Here is a 20,052-nt window from a genome sequence, read left to right on the forward strand (position 1 = left end):
CTGCCCATTTTACCAGCCCATCTATATTGTCCTATAATCTAAGGCTTTCCTCCTCACTATTTACGACACCACCAACCTTCGTGTCATCTGTGAACTTAGTGATCATAACTCCTATATTCACGTGTAAATCATTAATGTACCCAGCAAACAGCAAGGGTCCTAGCACCGGTCCCTGCGGTACACCACTGGTCACAGGCTTCCACTCGCAAAAACAACCCTCGATCATTACCCTCTGCCTCCTGCCACTAAGCCAGTTTTGGATCCGATTTACTAAATTGCCCTGGGTCCCATGGGCTGTTAGCACCTTAACCAATCTCCACGTGGGACCTTATCAAAAGCCTTACTGAAGTCCATGTAGACTACATCAACTGCTTTACTACGCACCTCGTCACTGCCTCTCAAAATTCAATCAAGTTAGTTGGACATGATCTCCCCCTGACAAAGCCATACTGACTATCCCTGATTAATCCCTGCCTCTCCAAGTGGAGATAAATCCTGTCCCTCAAAATTATTTCCAATAGTTTTCCTGCCACTGATGTTTTACTCACCGGTCTGTAATTACCTGGTATATCCCTGCTACCCTTCTTGAATAATGGTACCACTTTCACTGTCCAATCCTCTGGTAGCTCTCCTGTGGTCGGAGAGGATTTGAAAATTTGCGTCAGAGCCCCTGCTATCTTCTCCCTTGCCTCACATAACAGCCTGGGATACAAGTCATCTGGGCCTGGGGATTTATCCACTTTTAACCCCGCTAAAACAGCTAATATTTCCTTTCAATGCTAATATGTTCCAGTATATCACAATCCGCCCTCCCTGATCTCTACACCTACATTGTCCTTCTCCATAGTGAAAACAGATGAAAAGTAATCATTTCAAAACCTTACTTATGTTCTCTGACTCCACACCCAGATTGCCACTTTGGTCCCTAATGGGCCCTACGATTTCCCTGGTTATCCTCTTGTCCTTAATATATTTCTAAAATGCCTTAGGATTTTCCTTTATCTTGCCCGCCAGTTTTTTTTCATGTCCCCTCTTTGCTCTCCTAATTACTTTTTTAAGTAACCTCCCCGCCAGTTTCTATACTCCTCTAGTGCCTCTGCTGTTTTCAACACTCTGAATCTGCCATAAGGCTCCTTTGTTTTGTTTTTCCTGATGCAATCCTCTATATCCCTTGACATCCAGGGTTCCCTGGACTTGCTGGTCCTACCCTTCAACTTAACGGGTACATGTTGGCTCTGAACTCTCACTCATTCCTCTTTGAATGACTGACTTCTGCTGGACTGATGTAGACTTTCCTACAAGTAGCTGCTCCCAGTCCACTTTGGCCAGATCCTATTTTATCAAACTAAAATCTGCCTTCCCCCAATTCAGTACCTTTATTTCTGGTCCATCTTTGTCCTTTTCCATAACTACCTTAAATCTTAGCGTTATGGTCATTAGCCCCGAAATGCTCCCCCACTGACACTTCTACCACTTGTCCGGCTTCATTCCCTAAGATTAGGTCCAGTATTGTCCCTTCTCTTGTAGGACTTTCTACATACTGGCTCAAAAAGCTCTCCTGTATGCATTTTAAGAATTCTGCCCCCTTTTAAGCCTTTTGCACTAAGTCTATCCCAGTTGATATTGAGGAAGTTGAAATCCCTTGCTGTTACCATCCTATTATTTTTACACCTCTGGAAATTTTTTAAATTCATTCTTGGAATGTGGGCATCGCTGGCCAGGACAGCATTTATTGCCCATCCCTAATTGCCCTTGAGAAGGTGGTGGTGAGCTGCCTTCTTGAACCGCTGCAGTCCTTGTGAGGTAGGTACACCCACAATGCTGTTAGGAAGGGAGTTCCAGGATTTTGACCCAGCGACAGTGAAGGAACGGCGATATAGTTCCAAGTCAGGATGGTGTGTGACTTGGACAGGAACTTGCAGGTGGTGGTGTTCCCATGCATCTGCTGCTCTTGTCCTTCTAGTTGGTAGAGGTCGCGGGTTTGGAAGGTGCTGTCTCAGGAGCCATGGTGCGTTGCTGCAGTGCATCTTGCAGATGGTACACACTGCTGCCACTGTGCATCGGTGGTGGAGGGAGTGAATATTAGTGGATGGTGTGCCAATCAAGCGGGCTGCTTTGTCCTGGATGGGGTCGAGCTTCTTGAGCGTTGTTGGAGCTGCACCCATCCAGGCAAATGGAGAGTATTCCATCACACTCCTGACTTGTGCCTTGTAGATGGTGGACAGGCTTTGGGGAGTCAGGAGGTGAGTTACTCGCCACAGGATTCCTAGCCTCTGACCTGCTCTTGTAGCCACGGTATTTATATGGCTACTCCAGTTCAGTTTCTGGTCAATGGTAGCCCCTAGGATGTTGATAGTGGGGGATTCAGCAATGGTAATGCAGATGAATGTCAAGGGGAGATGGTTAGATTCACTCTTGTTGGAGATGGTCATTGCCCGGCACTTGTGTGGCGTTAATGTTACTTGCCACTTATCAGTGGATATTGTCCAAGTCTTGCTGCATTCCTATACTTCAGTATCAGAGGAGTCACTAATGGTGCTGAACATTGCGCAATCATCTGCTAACATCCCCACTTCTGACCTTATGATTGAAGGAAGGTCATTGATGAAGCAGCTGAAGATGGTTGGGCCTAGGACACTACCCTGAGGAACTCCTGCAGTGATGTCCTGGAGCTCAGATCATGACCTCCAACAACCACAACCATCTTCCTTTGGGCTAGGTATGACTCCAGGCAGCGGAGGGTTTTCCCCCGGATTCCCATTGACCTCAGTTTTGCTAGGGCTCCTTGATGCCATACTCGGTCAAATGCTGCCTTGATGTCAAGGGCAGTCACTCTCCCCTCACCTCTTGAGTTCAGCTCTTTTGTCCATGTTTGAACCAAGGCTGTAATGAGGTCAGGTGCTGAGTGGCCCTGGCGGAAACCAAACTGAGCGTCACTGAGCAGGTTATTGCTAAGCAAGTGCCGCTTGATGGCACTGTTGATGACGCCTTCCATCACTTTACTGATGATTGAGAGTAGACTGATGGGGCGGTAATTGGCCGGGTTGGACTTGTCCTGTTTTTGTGTGCAGGACACATCTGGGCAATATTGTCAGGGCCCATAGCTTTTGCAGTATCCAGTGCCTTCAGCCGTTTCTTGATATCACGCGGAGTGAATTGAATTGGCTGAAGACTGGCATCTGTGATGCTGGGGATTTCAGGAGAGGGCCGAGATGGATCATCAACTCGGCACTTCTGGCTGAAGTTTGTTGCAAATGCTTCAGCCTTATCTTTCGCACTGATGTGCTGGGCTCCCCCATCATTGAGGATGGGATATTTGTGGAGCCATCTCCTCCAGTTAGTTGTTTAATTGTCCACCACCATTCACGGCTGGATGTGGCAGGACTGCAGAGCTTAGATCTGATCCGTTGGTTATGGGATCTCTTAGCTCTGTCTATTGCATGCTGCTTACGCAGTTTGGCATGCAAGTAGTCCTGTGTTGTAACTTCACCAGGTTAACGCCTCATTTTGAGGTATGCCTGGTGCTGCTCCTGGCATGCCCTCCTGCACTCTTCATTGAACCAGGATTGGTCTCCTGGCTTGATGGTAATGGTAGCGTGGGGGATATGCCGGGCCATGAGGTTACAGATTGTGGTTGAGTACAAGTCTGCTGCTGCTGATGGCCCACAGCGCCTCATGGATGCCCAGTTTTGCATTGCTAGATCTGTTCAAAATCTATCCCATTTAGCACGGTGATAGTGCCACACAACACGATGGACGGTATCCTCAATGTGAAGGCGGGACTTCGTCTCCACAAGGACTGTGCGGTGGTCACTCCTACCAATGCAGTCATGGACAGAAGCATCTGCGGCAGGCAAATTGGTGAGGACGAGGCCAAGTATGTTTTTCCCTCGTGTTGGTTCCCCCGCCACCTGCCGCAGACCCAGTCTGGCAGCTATGTCCTTTAGGACTCGGCCCGCTCAGTCAGTAGTGGTGCTACCGAGCCACTCTTGGTGATGGATATTGAAGTCCCCCACCCAGAGTACATTTTGTGCCCTTGCCACCCTCAGTGCTTCCTCCAAGTGGTGCTCAACATGGAGGAGTACTGAGTCATCAGCTGAGGGAGGGCGGTAGGTGGTAATCAGTAGGAGGTCACCTTGCCCATGTTTGACCTGATGCCATGAGACTTCATGGGGTCCAGAGTCGATGTTGAGGACTCCCAGGGCAACTTCCTCCCTACTGTATACCCCTGTGCCACCATCTCTGGTGGGTCTGTCCTGCCGGTGGGACAGGACAGGACGTACCCAGAGATGGTGATGGCAGTGTCTGGGATATTGTCTGTAAGGTATGATTCCGTGAGTATGACTACGTCAGGCTGTTGCTTGACTAGTCTGTGGGACAGCTCTCCCAACTTTGGCATAAGCCCCCAGATATTAGCAAGGAGGACTTTGCAGGGTCGACAGGGCTAGGCTTGCCGTTGTCGTTTCCGTTGCCTAGGTCGATGCCGGTTGGTCCGTCCGGTTTCATTCCTTTTTATTGACTTCGTAGCGGTTAGGTACAACTGAGTGGCTTGCTTGGCCATTTCAGAGTTAACCACATTGCTGTGGGTCTGGAGTCACATGTAGGCCAGACTAGGTAAGGACAGCAGATTTCCTTCCCGAAAGGACATTAGTGAACCAGATGGGTTTTTACAACTATCGACAATGGTTTCATGGCCATCATTAGACTAGCTTTTTAATTCCAGATTCATTAATTAAATTCAAATCCCACCTTCTGCTGTGGTGGGATTCGAACCCATGTCCCCAGAGAAATACCCTGGGTCTCTGGGTTACTAGTCCAGTGACAATACCACTACGCCACCGCCTACCCCTATATCTCTCTATGACTCTATATTCTGTGATTGCAGTTTTATCATGCTGATGATTATGCTGGAGATGAGAGGTTAAAAAAAAACTCAAACCCCAACCATCAAGTAGAGACTGTTTGCTTGCCGAAGCCAAGTTGGTCTTCAAAATGACATTGAACTGAAATCAAGGTCTTCTGGAGTCCTGTGGATACAGAGAGATACTGCAATGTCTGCACAGCAGCAATGAAAGTGGCTTCCTCGTTTGGTTCCACATATCTTTGGACAGCATGCTGTGTCAAGTATCACATTGAAATAAAGTTAATATCAGTTTTCCTTCATATTAAATATATTATAATGTAATTATAGCTGCGTATTTAGATTGCATTTATCATTTCTTCAATATACGTTTAAGTGGCTCGTGATATTTTTTGCTTATCAGAAGTAGCTCTCACTAAAGAAAAGGTTGGCGATCTCTTGTGTAAAATCTAAGAGGTAATTAGACAAATTTTTGCACAGTGAATTTTTAAGACCTGGAAGGGTTGTGGAAACCAATCAGTAGTAACTTTCAAGAGGGAATTGGATATCTACTTGGAGCCAAAATTTGCTGGGCTATAGGGAAAGAGCAGGGAGTGGGACTAATTGGATAGCTCTTTCAAAGAGCCTGAACAGACATGATGGGCTGAATGGCCTCATTCTGTGCCGTAACTTTTCTATGGTTTCTTGGTTTCACAGACACGCTGTGTTCAATGACGACCTTCTGTGCTGTATGATCCTCTGTCCTGTACAGCCCAATAGCTTGCTGTTTAAGCTTATACAGGGAGAATAGCCACTTGGATGAGGTATCGGAAGCCTATCATATTTCTAGATGGTTCACTGCCTTCAGGAGTGATTGGGAGATAATTGGAAAGGGGGATGGGGAAATTCATTAAAAAAAAAAATACAAATAAATATAACATACGTTTCTAATGTCTCCCGAATGTGTTCCCATTTACTGAATATCAGTTATCAGTGTTACTGCTTCATAACAATCTGTGCCTCCATTTCAATTTGAGGCAACATTTAGACATTTGAAAGTCATCACTGAGCAATTGAATATTGGATGTTAGCTGGAAGAATTTTGAGTTGAGAATTCTGTACAAGGAAGATTGCCATGCTATGCTTTTAAAAATAGTGACTCCTGACAATGCAGCGGCCCACTGACGTCGTCAGAGCGCTCCAAGCCTCCACCTTGCCTTGCTCGGACTAATTGGCATAGGCACAGGAAAATGCTCTTGGCATTCGCTCCTCATCCCCCTCCCCCCCCCCCCCCCCCACCCCCCGGCTTTCCGGCCACTCGCTCCCCACTTCCCAATATCCCTCCAGATGCTAGCTCTACGCCATGGGCCGCTTCCCTCCTCTCGGCCACTCACTCTGCCCAAAGAAGCAAAACAGGCGGTGATGGGGCGATATAGCAGCGAGTGGCCAAGAGGAGGGAAGCAGCCCACGGCTTAGAGATAGCGTCTGGAATAGTTGGGGAGCAGCTGGAGGAGCGGGGTGCGGAATGAGCTGCTGGGGAATGGGATGGCACTGAAACCTCACATAATTATGGAGGGTGTGCAGTGCTGTCAGAGGTGCTGTCCTTCTGATGAGACTTTAAACAGCGCAATGTTCTCTGAATATCAAACATGTCCATTGTGGTGCTGCCATGGGTGAAGTTTTTTCAGTGATAAATTGAACAGCGCCATCTTTAATCCTGGCACCTGCCTGAACGTCGCAGACAGTGATGTTTCAGTGGGACAGGCTGCATTTGTGCATGTTAGTACAGTGCCACCTAGTGGTTGCATTGACAGCAAACTCAGCCTTTTTAAAAAAAAAATTGTATGATGACACATTTTGATATGCAGTGTGATGCTGGTTACAAAATCTGGCATGGTGAAGTGAAACCATGTTGGTGTGTGGTTTTTCTGGACTGTCCCTTTCTATTCATATCATGCTCATGATGTTTTCTCAGCAGCAGGGCCTTTGTATTCCTCACAGGATCTCAACTGTGCTGCTATGAAGAAACAGGTTGGTTCCCCACTAGTTAGAGAAAAATGAAATTGCCTGTGAGCTGTGCTTGCAGCTCTAAAGGGCCAGATTCAGAATGTTGTGTTTCATGAAGTATCTAAGAGTAGGTCAGTTGGAGGTGAAGTTTTTATATTTTGAAATAAAAGCTTAGAGCTATCCCTATGCTCCCAGTGAGTTTATCCAATAAGGAACTCAGCCAGAGAATCCCAGGTTTAATTATCAGTTAAAATAAGCTGAGTAATAGTGCTGCAATCCTCCTCAGCATCCCTGGATAAGGGAGGGACAAATCTGCCTGGCTCCTTATTGCCATCCAGTGGATTCTGTTGCAAAGTTTAGAGTGTGAATGTCGCATGAGAGTATAATTGACTTAATTATGATTTCCTACAGTGAAATAGACTGCCTGTACTCATTACAGTGGCTCATGGAATTAAGTTGAGTCAAGTATGAGGGTAATCTCCGGAACTATGCACCACCATGATATTTTATCGGGAGAGAGAAGAACGTAAACTATAGAAAAAGTAATTTTCATGTGGAGAGAGTTGCATTTAAAAAAAACAAGTTTGCACTTAGCGATTCACTCGGGAAGTCTTGTATATGTGTATATGTATTTATTGGTGTATATCTTTGTGTGTATCCATTAAAGTGGGGATAAAATGGGCAGTGGCTTATCAGCCAAAAAACAATAACCATTGCCAATTTTTATTAGCACAAAAGCAAAATACTGCAGCTGTTGGAAATCTGAAATAAAAACAGCCAATGGTGAAAATACTCAGCAGGTCTGGCAGTATCTGTGGAGAGAGAAACAGAGGTCTGTGACCTTTCACCAGAACTGGGAAAAGTTAGAAATGTAATAGGTTTTGAGTGAGTGGAAGGGAGGAGGGTGAGAAGAAAAAATGGTAAGGTCTGTGATGGGGATCGAGGGCAGAGGAGATTAATTGACAAAAGGTTTCATGTTGCAAGGCCATAGGGAGTGGTAATGGGACAAAATGAAACAAGGCGTCTGTCTAGAGGAGGTGTGAATGGCAAGTTCCTGAATAGCTGCTATCCGAAAGTAAAGGAAATAAGAGAAACTGAGAATGAAACTAAACCAGAAAAGCAAAATGGACAAGAGGTTTCAATTTAAAATTGTTGAACTCAATGCTGAATCCAGAAGGCTGTAAAGTGCCCAGTTGAAAGATGAGGTACTGTTCCTCGAGCTTGCATTGAGGTTTATTTGGACACTGTAGCAGGTCAAGGACAGAAAGGTCAGAGTAGGAGCAAGGTGGAGAATTAAAATGACAGGCGACTGGAAGCTCGGGGTCACGCTTGTGGACTGAACAGAAGTGTTCCGCAATGTGGTCACCAAGTCTATGTTGGTCTCCTCAATGGAGAGGAGACCACGTTGTGAGCAGTCAATGCAGTATACTAAATGGAAAGAAGTACAAGTAAATTGCGGTTTCGCTTGGAAGGAGTGTTTGGGGCCTTGGACCATTAGGAGAGAGGAGGTAAAAGGGCAGATGTTGAATCACCTATGCTTGCATGGAAAGGTGTTGTAGGAATGGGAGGGCTGTTTAGGGTAACTAAGGAGTGGAGCAGGGGATCGTGGAGGGAGCAGTATCTTCAGAATGCTGAAAGGGGAGATGATGTGTTTGGTGGTGGCGGCATGTTGGAGCTGGTGGAAATGGCAGAGGATGATCCGTTGAATCCCGTGGCTGCTGGGGTGGAAGGCGAGGACAAGGGAAACTCTGTCATCGTTCTGTGAGGTGGGGGAAGGGATGAGAGCAGATGTGTGTGAAATAAAATGGTCAAGTGTCCTGTCAACCACAGTGGTGGTGGGGGGAATCCTCAGTTGAGGAAAAGAACATATTGGAAGTGCTAGTATGCTAACTTCAATTTCAAAGTTTCTGGTTATGGCATCTGGAGTGCTCCATTTATTTTGACCAGTAACATCTGTAAAAAGTGTCACTGACAATTTATAATTGTTAGCTTCCTTTTTCACACTTAACCATTGTGGAACTTAATTTCAATTAAACTCAGTGTCCCTGAGCAATAAATGGTTCCAATAGGATCGTGACAGTGGAACTAGTTATTCCATATTTATAGCACTTGAACTGCAACTTTCAGTTAATCTACTCTTCATTATTTGGACTGTTAGTTGGCAGCTCACCACCACCTTCTGTAGTGCAATTAGGGATGGGCAATAAATGCTGGCCTGGCCAGCGACGCCCACATCCCATGAATGAATAAAAAAAAGTCAACTTCTCCAGAAGGAATAATTTAGACTCCGTTCAGGTCCCTTCTGGAGCTTGAACCTGTTATACAGAAATTCAGTCAGACTGATTTTTGATTTGTGTGGGTGTGTGTATTTGCTGTAGTACCACCAGGTTTCTGGGACTAGATAGTCCACTGATCAACTATGAATGGGGAAGCCCTCATGTTTTGTTAATTTTGTTAAGTGAATTTGAGTTTTGGCAGGTACAATGGGACATCCTAACTCCACTGAATTTGATTTTTCTATATCTACACATCCATACTTCAAGTAGGGGTCATTGGACAGCCATCTAAGCCCCCTCTCTCGTCTTCCCTGACCGAGGACCATTGAGATCAATTATAGAAACTTTATTGCCGGTTTGCAGTCATCTAATTCAATGCAGGCTAGTCATTGTGGGACCTTCCAGATTTTGCATAGCTTATCTGGATAAAGTAACCAATCTTTTGAGAGTACAGACACCTCTATTCTTATATGCCATTTTTAGGTGCTTTGGCGGAGAACTGATTGCAACTTTTGTTTTGTTTTAAGTGCTGTTAGCTAAAACAACTGGTTGTCATACATTTGTTTTTTTACTATTACGCTGATATTAAGAATGGAATTATTTTACAGCAGAATTACGTACCTAGTGACATGAGTAACTCCTAAACAAAGTGCAGAAGAGCTTAGCTTGAAAATTGAGCTCTGTGAATTTTCTAGTGCCAGCAACTTTATTGTCCTTGACAAAAACAAAGCTATAACAATTTTTTTTTCCTTTTTAGAGACAAATCTTCAAACCCTCTTCTTCCCTCATTCCCTCCCCCCACCCCCCCCCCCCCCCCCCCCCCCACTCTTCTTCTCTCACCCACTTAAACTGAGAGGGTGGGCAATTGATGGGTTGGCAAGCTCCTAACTGACCGGAACAGTTATGGGTCAACACTTCCTTTGTGCATTCTCCTCTCTTTTCTCCTCCCTCCCCACCCCCCACCATTTTTCCCAAGTTGTGGTCAGTCCACCATTTGGCGTCTTGTCAGACTTCCCAGCTAAGATGACAATTCCCCATGTCGGAGAATCAAATGGGAGGAGCCATCTCTATTAGTGTGGTACAATGTGCTGTTGTATTGTGCTTATTCAACGGGTAACATTTGACAGTAAGGTCTTACAGCCATCAGTTATCTACCCCATTAAATGTAACTACATTGGGAAACAAGTGGCTATTACTTCTCCTCAACCTCCCTTTGCAGAATAAATGGGCCATATTTGAATCCTAGTTACGTCCAGTCCATTGGGCTCATTCACTGGCTGCATCTGAATAGAATATTGCAAGTCTCAAAACTATAAATGAATTAATTCCAGCAAGATTACGCTCTAGTGATCTGCCCTGTACTGTTGCAGGCATGACTTTTGCATAAACACATAAGTTAAAAGATTTCTTTAGCAAGAGTTTTTTTTTTGTTTCTTTTGCCTTATATGTCAAAACAAACATTTTAAATTTATTTTTTGTTTCTTTTTTCAATATTGTTTTCTGGTAGTCATGTAACTGTTGAGCTTGCAATATTTCACTTGTAGCAGCCCACCATAAATTCCTTTACTTTTTGTTCAGGCCCACTTCCTGATGGCTGGGAGCAAGGCATTACCCCAGATGGGGAGATTTACTACATAAACCACAAAAACAAGACCACCTCTTGGTTGGACCCAAGGCTTGATCCTCGCTATGGTAAGTGAGCCTTTGCTGCAGGTAATGCTTGACTTGTTTTTTTAGTTGTCCAGCCAAACTTTGTAGTATTCCTTGTGGAAAATTTTTAACGGAACAGATTGCTGTATTTTGTTGCGCTAGTCTCTGACTGGCGGGAGCTAAATCAAAACAGTGTGCAGATCACTGAGCAGGTCAGGCTGGGAGGACATAAACTCTTTGAAGCTTTACAAAGTGTTGACCCAACAACTGCTATGGGCCCCAAACTGGAGAGCAGCTTTAACTCTTCCTTTGCCAGAGATACTAAGCCTGTAATAACAAGTTTGTTTTTCATCTCGCTAATCTGCCTTGCCTTTCCTAGATAAGTTAATGACCATTACAAAGGAATGAATACGTGCATCAGGTTTAACTCGTGGCAGTTGTTTGGCTGCTTGATTCCCAAATGAAGTGCTTAGTCACTGTTGCTGTCTGTTCCATTGCTCATCGTCACCTTCAGAGGTAGTAAGGGCCTGGTGAAATATGGTCAAGGAAGAATATCTTCCTGAAAAGGTTGCATAGCTGCTGAATAGCATCTGTTTTCTTTAGGGAACTGTTGTTTATAGCACATTGATGTGCTCGTGCTGCAGACTTTTATTCCTGCTTACCCTTTGTGGGCCCACTGCTTGCAAGACTACACATAGCACTGCCAAAGTATCCCAGACAAGCTTAAGTATGTGCCAGGACTTTCTTTGCAGTCGGACACTTAATCTCTTCCAGGCCTTTTGAGTCAAAGATCTCAAGTGTAACTGAAGGCAAAACGAAAGAGGGGGGAGCATGTGTGCTGGTGCAGGCTAGATCTAAAACAAGGCTAAATAGAGACAAGCTGTTGGTTGTATTGAACTTGAAAGAGTTTTCCTCTCGCATGTGAGGTCAGGGACATTGTATTGTGGTTTTCATTTATTTTGTTCTGCAAGCCAAGAACATTTTTTTTTTAAGTTGCTGACCTCCTTCATTGGCAGCCTGAGCACACTTTGTACAACCAATATGTTTTTTTATTATAGCTGGGTTCCTTTTACTGGTCCATGGTTACTAGGTGCAGTTTATAATGGCCAGAATTAGGCAAAACAAATGAGATTCTGGGGGAACACTGCTTACTTTAAACATTTATAGGCGCACATACAATGATTCATTCTTTTTCTTGGATTCATAGAGAGATACAGCACTGAAACAGGCCCTTCGGCCCACCGAGTCTGTGCCAACCATCAACTGTTGACCTTTATTGGATGTAACAAAATTAAACTAATAAAATGCTGTTTTTCCATGGCTGAATTAAAACATTGATATTAATTAACCACCGTATAATCTGCGCCAGTATATCAAATATGTCAGCCCTGAACTGAAGGTGATGTGTGGCATAATTTATTAAATTTAGGGACTAAGGGGGAGAGTTTCCGTTTTGGGTGCAATCGGCAATTCTGGCGCAAATTGCAGCCGTTTTGAAAAGCTCCCGCCCCCCCACCCACCGGGTTTCCGCTCAAATACATTTACACATCACCAAATGCAAAATCTGCTATGAACCAGTGTAATCAGTTAGCATTTTAAAACATCATTTTTTTTTTTAATTGCTTAAAGAATTTCCTTCATATCTTTGATAACTTGAAGTTTTATTAAAACAGCTGAAAATGTATTTAGCACAAAAATGAGAAATTTGTAATCACCGTCAATCCACCGCCTCTGAGAAATCCAATTTTAAATTGTTGATATTCACTTTTAAAGGATATCTAAAACTATTTTCTAGCAGTAGTCAGTTTCTTAGTAAATTAAAACAAAAATTACGTTCAAAACCATTAAAAAAAAAATACCTTTTTAGTGTCCTTGCACCTAAAATGCCAGCTTAATTTTAAAGCCTCCCAGAAGGCCTGTAAACGTGCACAATAAGCAGAAACCCCCTCTGGTGATTAATTTATGCAGGGGTTGGGAGGAGGGTAGTAGGACCTGCTTCCAGCACAATCTTTTTAGAACTAATGCAAAGGATCGCAGAACGCAAATTGCACTTAAAATTCTATGATTATTTTCAGCTGTTATGTTGAGTTCGGCCAAATTGTACCAAAAAATCAGCGCAATCTAGCGGAAACTCCAGGCTCAAATGAGAAGGAGGGGAGTATCTTCCTGATCTTTAGTGAAATGAAATATGAGAAATCCATTCTCGGGGCATAAAGTGAGGGAATCTTTCATGCTCGTCTATATTTACCGGTATTAGTTTTTGTTTTATGTTCCTGGATTTTACAGCCATGGAAATGAAACAAACTGCATACTCATTTCTGCTATTCGTTCACGAATCCTGGTGATGAAACAAAACATAATAGCCGAATACTCTTGTTTTAATATACCTTTCTAACTATACCACTGCATTTGCAAAAATGTAATATAAAATCCCAATTTCACTGAGGCAAGCAGGTTGAGTTTTTGAGCAGAATAGCTATACAAGTGCTGCAGTGCAATTATTAGCTGTAATTTCTATATTGCTTTTATATTTATTGCATTTGGGGACCAGAAAAATACTTTGAACTTTTGATTGCTCTGACGAGTTTGAAAAAATGAGTGGTTAGTGTTTTGATGCTGAGTTGATGAGTGAACCATTTGGCTCCACATCAATAAAACAGTATCTGATACCATGTAGTATGTATAATGTAAGTGAATGCTCATGCACAGCTCCACCCATCTCTCCAATGGAGATCAGCTAATGTAACCGGCCTGAGCTGGAAAGCTCCACTTACACTGATGTGGGGTCAGTATTAAGGTAGCAGCATAATCATGAGAGGTATAGACAGGGTGGACAGCAAGAGGCTTTTTCCCAGAGTGGGGGTTTCAATTACTAGAGGACACGAGTTCAAAGTGAAAGGGGAAATGTTTAGGGGGGATATGCGTGGAAAGTTCTTTACGCAGAGGGTGGTGGGCACCTGGAACGCGTTGCCAGCGGAGGTGGTAGACGCGGGCACGATGGAGTCTTTTAAGATGTATCTAGACAGATACATGAATGGGCAGGAAGAAAAGAGATACAGAACCTTAGAAAATAGGTGACATGTTTAGAGAGAGGATCTGGATTGGCGCAGGCTTGGAGGGCCGAAGGGCCTGTTCCTGTGCTGTAATTATCTTTGTTCTTTGTTCTTTATAACATTGCCTGATTGTGGCATCGACCTCCCATGATAGGTTACTTGCTGGTTATGTGAATCTTGACATTTAGACCATTACTTGCCTTTTTGAATTGTTTGGTGGAAACACTCTCAGCATCATACATAACTTCAATAGATTTCTATCATCTCAGCTCGTGCACACTTTCCTTTGTGCTGCAGATTTAAGAATCTAATGCAAAGATGAGATTTTTTGCTTTCAATTATTATTTTATTATACAACTCAGCAAGGAGATGTTGCACTTTGTAGTGCTTAATTAACATCTTCCTTACCTCAAGGTCATTACTCTGCTGCTAGACTAGAAACTAAACGAGCATAAACAAAATGTGTGCATGAATGGAGCTGTGGCGATGTGGCAAAGGGTCATGAACTTTATGCTATATGGGTCTGCTGGGGTCATTGCTATTCACAATGTAGATAAATGATTTTGAATTGAGATGAGAAACAGCTGACTTAAGTTTGTAGATATCAAATTAAGGAGAGAGGTTTCAAATGATGGAGAAGAGGCAAACCAAATACAAATGGATTTGCACAAGTTGGGAAAGTTTAGAGTAGCAAATGGCAAATTTAATGTGGGCAGACACAAATTTATGAGACTAAAGAAGGGAAAATAAATACCTCTAAGATGCACAACATGATCTGGGAATATTGGCGGATAAATAGCTGAGAGCAACAAGACAATACGTGACAGCAGTAAGGAAAGCTAAGTAGATTTTGGGATGTCCAACCACAGTGATAGAGGTGAAATCCCAAGAGGTGGTGATGAATCTTTATATGTTACTAATCTGGCAGCACATGAGTAATCTGTACATTTTTGGTCGCTACGACAGCAAATATATCCATTGGATTTTAGCTTTAGGCGCTACCAGGTGAGCATCAGTCTTGTTCACTCTGTTTTGTTGGTATTCGAAACAACTAAAATGTTTGAACTGGATAAGACTGACTTTACTACGTGTTGGTTCATTGTCTCCAACACCAAGCTATTAATTCTACCCCAGATCAGCACCTCTGGAGTCTGTAACTTAACATTCTGTAGCAATCCAAAAATGAAGTTTTCCTGATGCCGTAGTGGGCCGACGTGCCACACAGTATGGTATCTAACAGAAAATTCCAAGGTTAAATCCCTGCTATCAATTCGACTGACCTAAGTGCTATCAGGGGTAGTAGTGAGGAATTGCAGTTGGCCTCATTGAGTTAAGGCTTTTTGAGCACACGATAGTTCAGTAATGGGAACATAAGGAATATACAGAACAGTAAATGGCCATTGGGGTCCGTCTAACCCGTCCCAGTGTCGTGTTTGAATTGTCTTTCTTTGATTGTGCCGTTGGATCTTGTACATTCACCCAAGAGGGCAGTTGGAGTCTTGGTTAAGTGTCTCCTTCATACTCAAAGGATAATAATTCTAACAGCACACCCCTCAGCACTGCACTGAAGTATCTGCCTAGATCATGTGATCAACTTTCTGGTGTGGGTATTGAACCTGCAACTTACTGATTTGGGCGAACAGTGCTATATCACTGAGCCTCGGCTGAAATTAGAGAGCATAAAAAAAGACTCCCTTTGTCTCCTTTATCTTTCATAACAATCTGTTTTCAGGCTGACATTATACTTTATCTGTCATTGAAAAAATGCTTGTTACTAAATAACTACCAGAGGTTAGTTGTAATGTGAAATGCACAGTTGGCTCCACAAATTACAAAAGCTTATATAGGAGAAAAATATTTGAGTGGGTTAACCTAGTCAAGTTGATCTAAGGGTTCAGTAGAAGTACCGGATACGATCATCTGTGTTTCTACTACAGATGAAACAGAGAAAATTCAGTTGTGTTGTTCATACTGCATTCTAAATTTCAACCGAATTCTGTCTACTGAAACTGGAACAGAGGAACAAGAGTACCCCATTCAGCCCCTCAGGCCTGTCTGTCATTCAATTAGATCGCCTGTACCTCCGCTCCATTTGTCTGACTTGGTAATTCCTTGATACCCTTACTTTAATAAAAATATAACTACCTCAATCTGTAAAGTTTCAAGTTGACTTAGCTCGGTTAATTGAAAGGGGCACTTCAAAATTCTTCTTCCTTTTGTTTGCAGAAGTGCTTCCTGATTTCACTCCTGCATGGTCTGGCTCTAATTTTAAGATAATGCTGCAGAATTAAAAAGAAGGAAACACTGATTACAAAATTAGATTTGATTCAGGTTAGTGCAAAATGGCTTGATTTTTTTTTTTCAACCCAGTAGTTGCTTGTTGTTTGACACTGCAACCCTGGGTTTTGATACCGGTCGAGGCACTGTATAGCAGTTTTTCCAAAAAGTTGTCATGATATAACTGGAATCTTTGGATTTTTTTGATCTTAACTAAATTAAGAACAAAAAATCTTCCAAGTGACTAACCTTCAGTGTGCCACAATTTCATTGGAGTGAAATACTTTTTCTTGGGAAGGAGAACAACGATGTACCTAACGAAACTACATTGTCTAAAGCACCTCTTCTGTGTGAAATCCCCATCTCAGCAAATACATGGTGAAATTGTTTTTTTTTAAATTTCTTTGGAAGTGGCAAGCGGTACTGATAAAGCTGCTTTTGAATTGTGCTTGTTAAAATTATTTTTAAAGTGAAAGGATCTTCCAAGTGACCAACCTTAATTAATCCAGTCAGTATACTCTGGGGTTGCCAAAGACTGGTGCGCTGGCTGCTGGCCACCCCAGTGCCAGTTGGTAAGCGCAAGCAACTTGTTGACCCCTGTAATGATTGTGGCAAGGAAATGACATGAGTTATTTTACACAAGCCGCCTTAAGAAAAATGAGTGTGTGAGAGAGAAAAATAAGAGATTGTAGATCCTTTAGTTTAACATCAGTTCTGGGAAATTACTGGAATCTATAATTAAGATCAAAGTGACAAAGCACTTGGAAAGATTTGAGCTGATTAGAGAGCTGATGTAGATTTGTAATGGGTAGGTCATTACCGAACTGAATTTTTTTGAGGAAGTAACTAAAGTTGGAGGCAGGGGAATGTCTAGGGATGTAGTTTATATGGACTTCCAGAAGGCATTCAGTAAAGATCCACATAAGAGACTGTTGGCTAAAATTAAAGCTAATGGAATTGAAGACAAATGATGAAGCTAGTTAGGAGATTGGTTAGGCAGTAGAAAACAGTATGGATAATGGGATGTACTCAAATTGGAAGGAAGTGATTTGGTGCCCTACAAGGATCTGTGCTGGGGCCTCAGCTGTTCAATATATTTATGAATAACTTGGCTAACACTGTGGAGTGCCCTATATCCAAATTAGCATAAAATTGATAGATTAGGTGAGTGGGCAAAACTGTGGCAGAGGTGAATTTCAGTGTAAGTAAATGTGAGCTCTTCTATTTTGGACCAAAATGGGACACATCCAAATATTTTTTTAAATGGTGAAATCTAAGAACAGTGGAGGTCCAGAGAGATTTAGGGGTCCATCTACAACATTTTAGTGATGTGTAATCGGGTGCAAAATTCAATCAAAAGACTAATGGAATGTTAGCCTTCGTATTTGGAAGATTGTAAACGGGATCAAGTTTTGCTACAACTATAAAGCCTTGGTTAGACCCCGTCAGGAGTACTGTGTAAAGTTCTGGGCATCACAACTTAGAGAATATTTTGGCCTTGGGTGGGTGGGGGGAGGAGGGGAGTGCAGTGGAATGCAGTGCAGTTTCACCAGAATGTTATCGGGGCTTTGAGGGTTAAATTGAGGAGAGATTACATAAACTCAGCTTGTATTTCCTAGAATATAGAAAGTTAAGGGGCGATTTGATTGAGGCTTTAGGATTTTTAAAGGAATTGATGGGGTAGGTTGAGAGTAACTTTCCCACTGGCAGTCTAGGACCAGGGGCATAACCTGGAAGTCAGAGCCAGGCCATTCAGGAGAGAAGTTAGGAAATACTTAATGCAAAGGATGGTATGAGTGTGGAACTCTTCTCCCACAAATAAACAGTAGATGCTAGCTCAATTAATAACTTAAAATCGGAGATTGATAAGTTTTTGCTAGCCAAGGGTGTTGAGTGATATGGAGCCAAGGTGGGTGGATGGAGTTGGGATGCAGATCAGCCATGATCTCATTGATTGGTGGAACAGGCTTGAAGGGCTGAGTGGCTTACTCCTGTTCCTATAAACCCTTTTCTGTTCGTTTAAAAATATATTTTCAGGCCATTCTGCCCACTGACTAGAAACTGTAATCGTGCAAAAGTAAAACTTGCTTGAACCAGAATCTCAACAATATAATGGTAGCCAATATCCTTACCAGTAATATTTCTGTCATGTGTGATGTTTTATGCCCTTTGCGGGATTATAAAAGGTTTACAATAACTCGGCAGAGGACATACTCCTGGATTTGAAATGAGTCTGAATCTGGATTCAATCTGTTAATTGGGCTTCATAAATCATCCAGCAAAGCACAGTTAAGGCATTGCACTCTGCAATATATTGTGCCATGAGGAAGTTCTTGGAATGTTCTCTATGCTGCTGTTTGGTTCATTTTGTGTCTGAGGTAAAACCGTTTTATGAGGTGACCAGAACGTGTCTGTAAATCTAAATGGCTCAGTTTTGAAGGTACTAATAAAATAATGCATCTCACTGTGGAGCAGAACTTTGTGACTGTTTTCTGAAATGAGCTTTTTATTTAATGAGGAAGTTGTTGGTGCTGCTTCAGGATTTGTATCACCACAGTTGGGTCCTTTGTTCTGCAGGCTTTAGCTTCCTAAATTGTACTAAAAGTCTTGAAAATGCTTATTTAGTGCTACATTGATAGTGAAACAGTCCAAAATAATCACCCCATCAGAAGGTAAATGCCAGCCGCATGATTACAAAGGAAGGGAAACAAAGGATTAATGTGGGAGGTGAAGCAGTTAATGGTGGGTGGGATAATAATATGGGTCTATATAGCCAGAGGGTAATGGCCTGTTTATTATAACTCAGATGGAACAATCAGGAGTTGTGACTGATAATGAGACCTAACGTATTTAAATTAAAGTGAATAAGGTGCGTTATTAGTGAGAAGTCTCTGGTACAGTTGAGTTTAAGTACTGTGTCTATTTGCAACACAAGTGGGTTGGACCAAATAGACAGGCATGCCTCACATTTTGTCTGGAATATGTAATTTGACCCTGCCTGCTCTAGAGTCATTCAATAATCTCTGCAATGTCCTTCTTAGGCAGTCCCTCTGCACTGAAGATGACTTGCTTCCACTCTGGTTTAGTGCATTCTAACATGTCTAATGAGTCCGATGCACGAACCGCAGACTTTACCACATGTGGAGCAGGTGTTTAAAGGGTTGGATTGGCGAGTTACTTGGGGGGCAGTGCACTCCTTCTGCTGCCTGGACTTGGCTTTTGCGTGCTCCTGTTGAAATCTCGTGAGGTGTCTGGTACCTTCTTGAATGCATCTTCTCCGCTTTGAGCAGTTGAGGGACAGGGGCCCCCAGGAGTCGGTGGGTATGTTTGATTTCTTCAGGGATGCCTCGAGAACGTCCCTAAAGCGTTTCCTCTGTCCTCCTGGGAGTCTTTTTTGGCACGGCAAAGCTCAGATTAGAGCAGTTGCTTTGGGAGCCTGGTGTCAGGTATGCGAGGGATGTGGCCCACCCAATGAAGCTGGTTTTGGGTGCTTAGCACCTCGATGCTGGGAATGTTGGCTTGGGAGAGGATGCTGACATTAGGCAGCCTATCCTGCCAATAAATGTGAAGGATTTTGCGGAGACATCATTGTGGTATTTCTCTACTGCTTTGCAGTGCCTGCTGCAGATTGTCCATTTCTCTGAAGCATATAGGAGCACAGGGATCACTGCTGCCCAGTACATCATGACCGTAGTCCTACATTTGAGGTCCAGGTCCTTGAATGCTGTTCCTCAGTTAGCCGAAGGCAGAGTTGCCACATTGAAACCAGTGGAGGTTTTCATTATCTGTATCTGCCTTCGATGAGAGGAGACACCCGAGATATGGAAAATGGTCCACGTTTTCCAGGATCTCGTCCTGGATCCTGATTGACAGAGGATGATGTGCTGCAGTAGTGGGTTGGAAAAGGACCTGAGTTTTCCAGATGTATAAAGTACGGCCCATCCTTTGG

General features: G+C 43.1%; 1 protein-coding gene across 2 annotated transcripts in view; it reads left to right on the plus strand.

Moving 5' to 3' along the window:
• The window catches only part of yap1 (Yes1 associated transcriptional regulator), a 194,719-nt gene that overhangs the window by 109,351 nt on the left and 65,316 nt on the right, over positions 1–20,052 (plus strand). Inside the window, exon 4 of one of the 2 annotated variants that reach the window (XM_068034073.1) lies at positions 10,702–10,815. The exons of the other annotated variant lie outside the window; for it this stretch is intronic. Within the exon in view, the coding sequence (XP_067890174.1) occupies positions 10,702–10,815 (114 nt within the window). The remainder of the gene's footprint in view (positions 1–10,701; positions 10,816–20,052) is intronic. 2 annotated transcript variants of the gene reach the window in all.

Source organism: Heterodontus francisci, chromosome 6 (assembly GCF_036365525.1).
Source record: "Heterodontus francisci isolate sHetFra1 chromosome 6, sHetFra1.hap1, whole genome shotgun sequence".
Classification (NCBI taxonomy): domain Eukaryota; kingdom Metazoa; phylum Chordata; class Chondrichthyes; order Heterodontiformes; family Heterodontidae; genus Heterodontus; species Heterodontus francisci.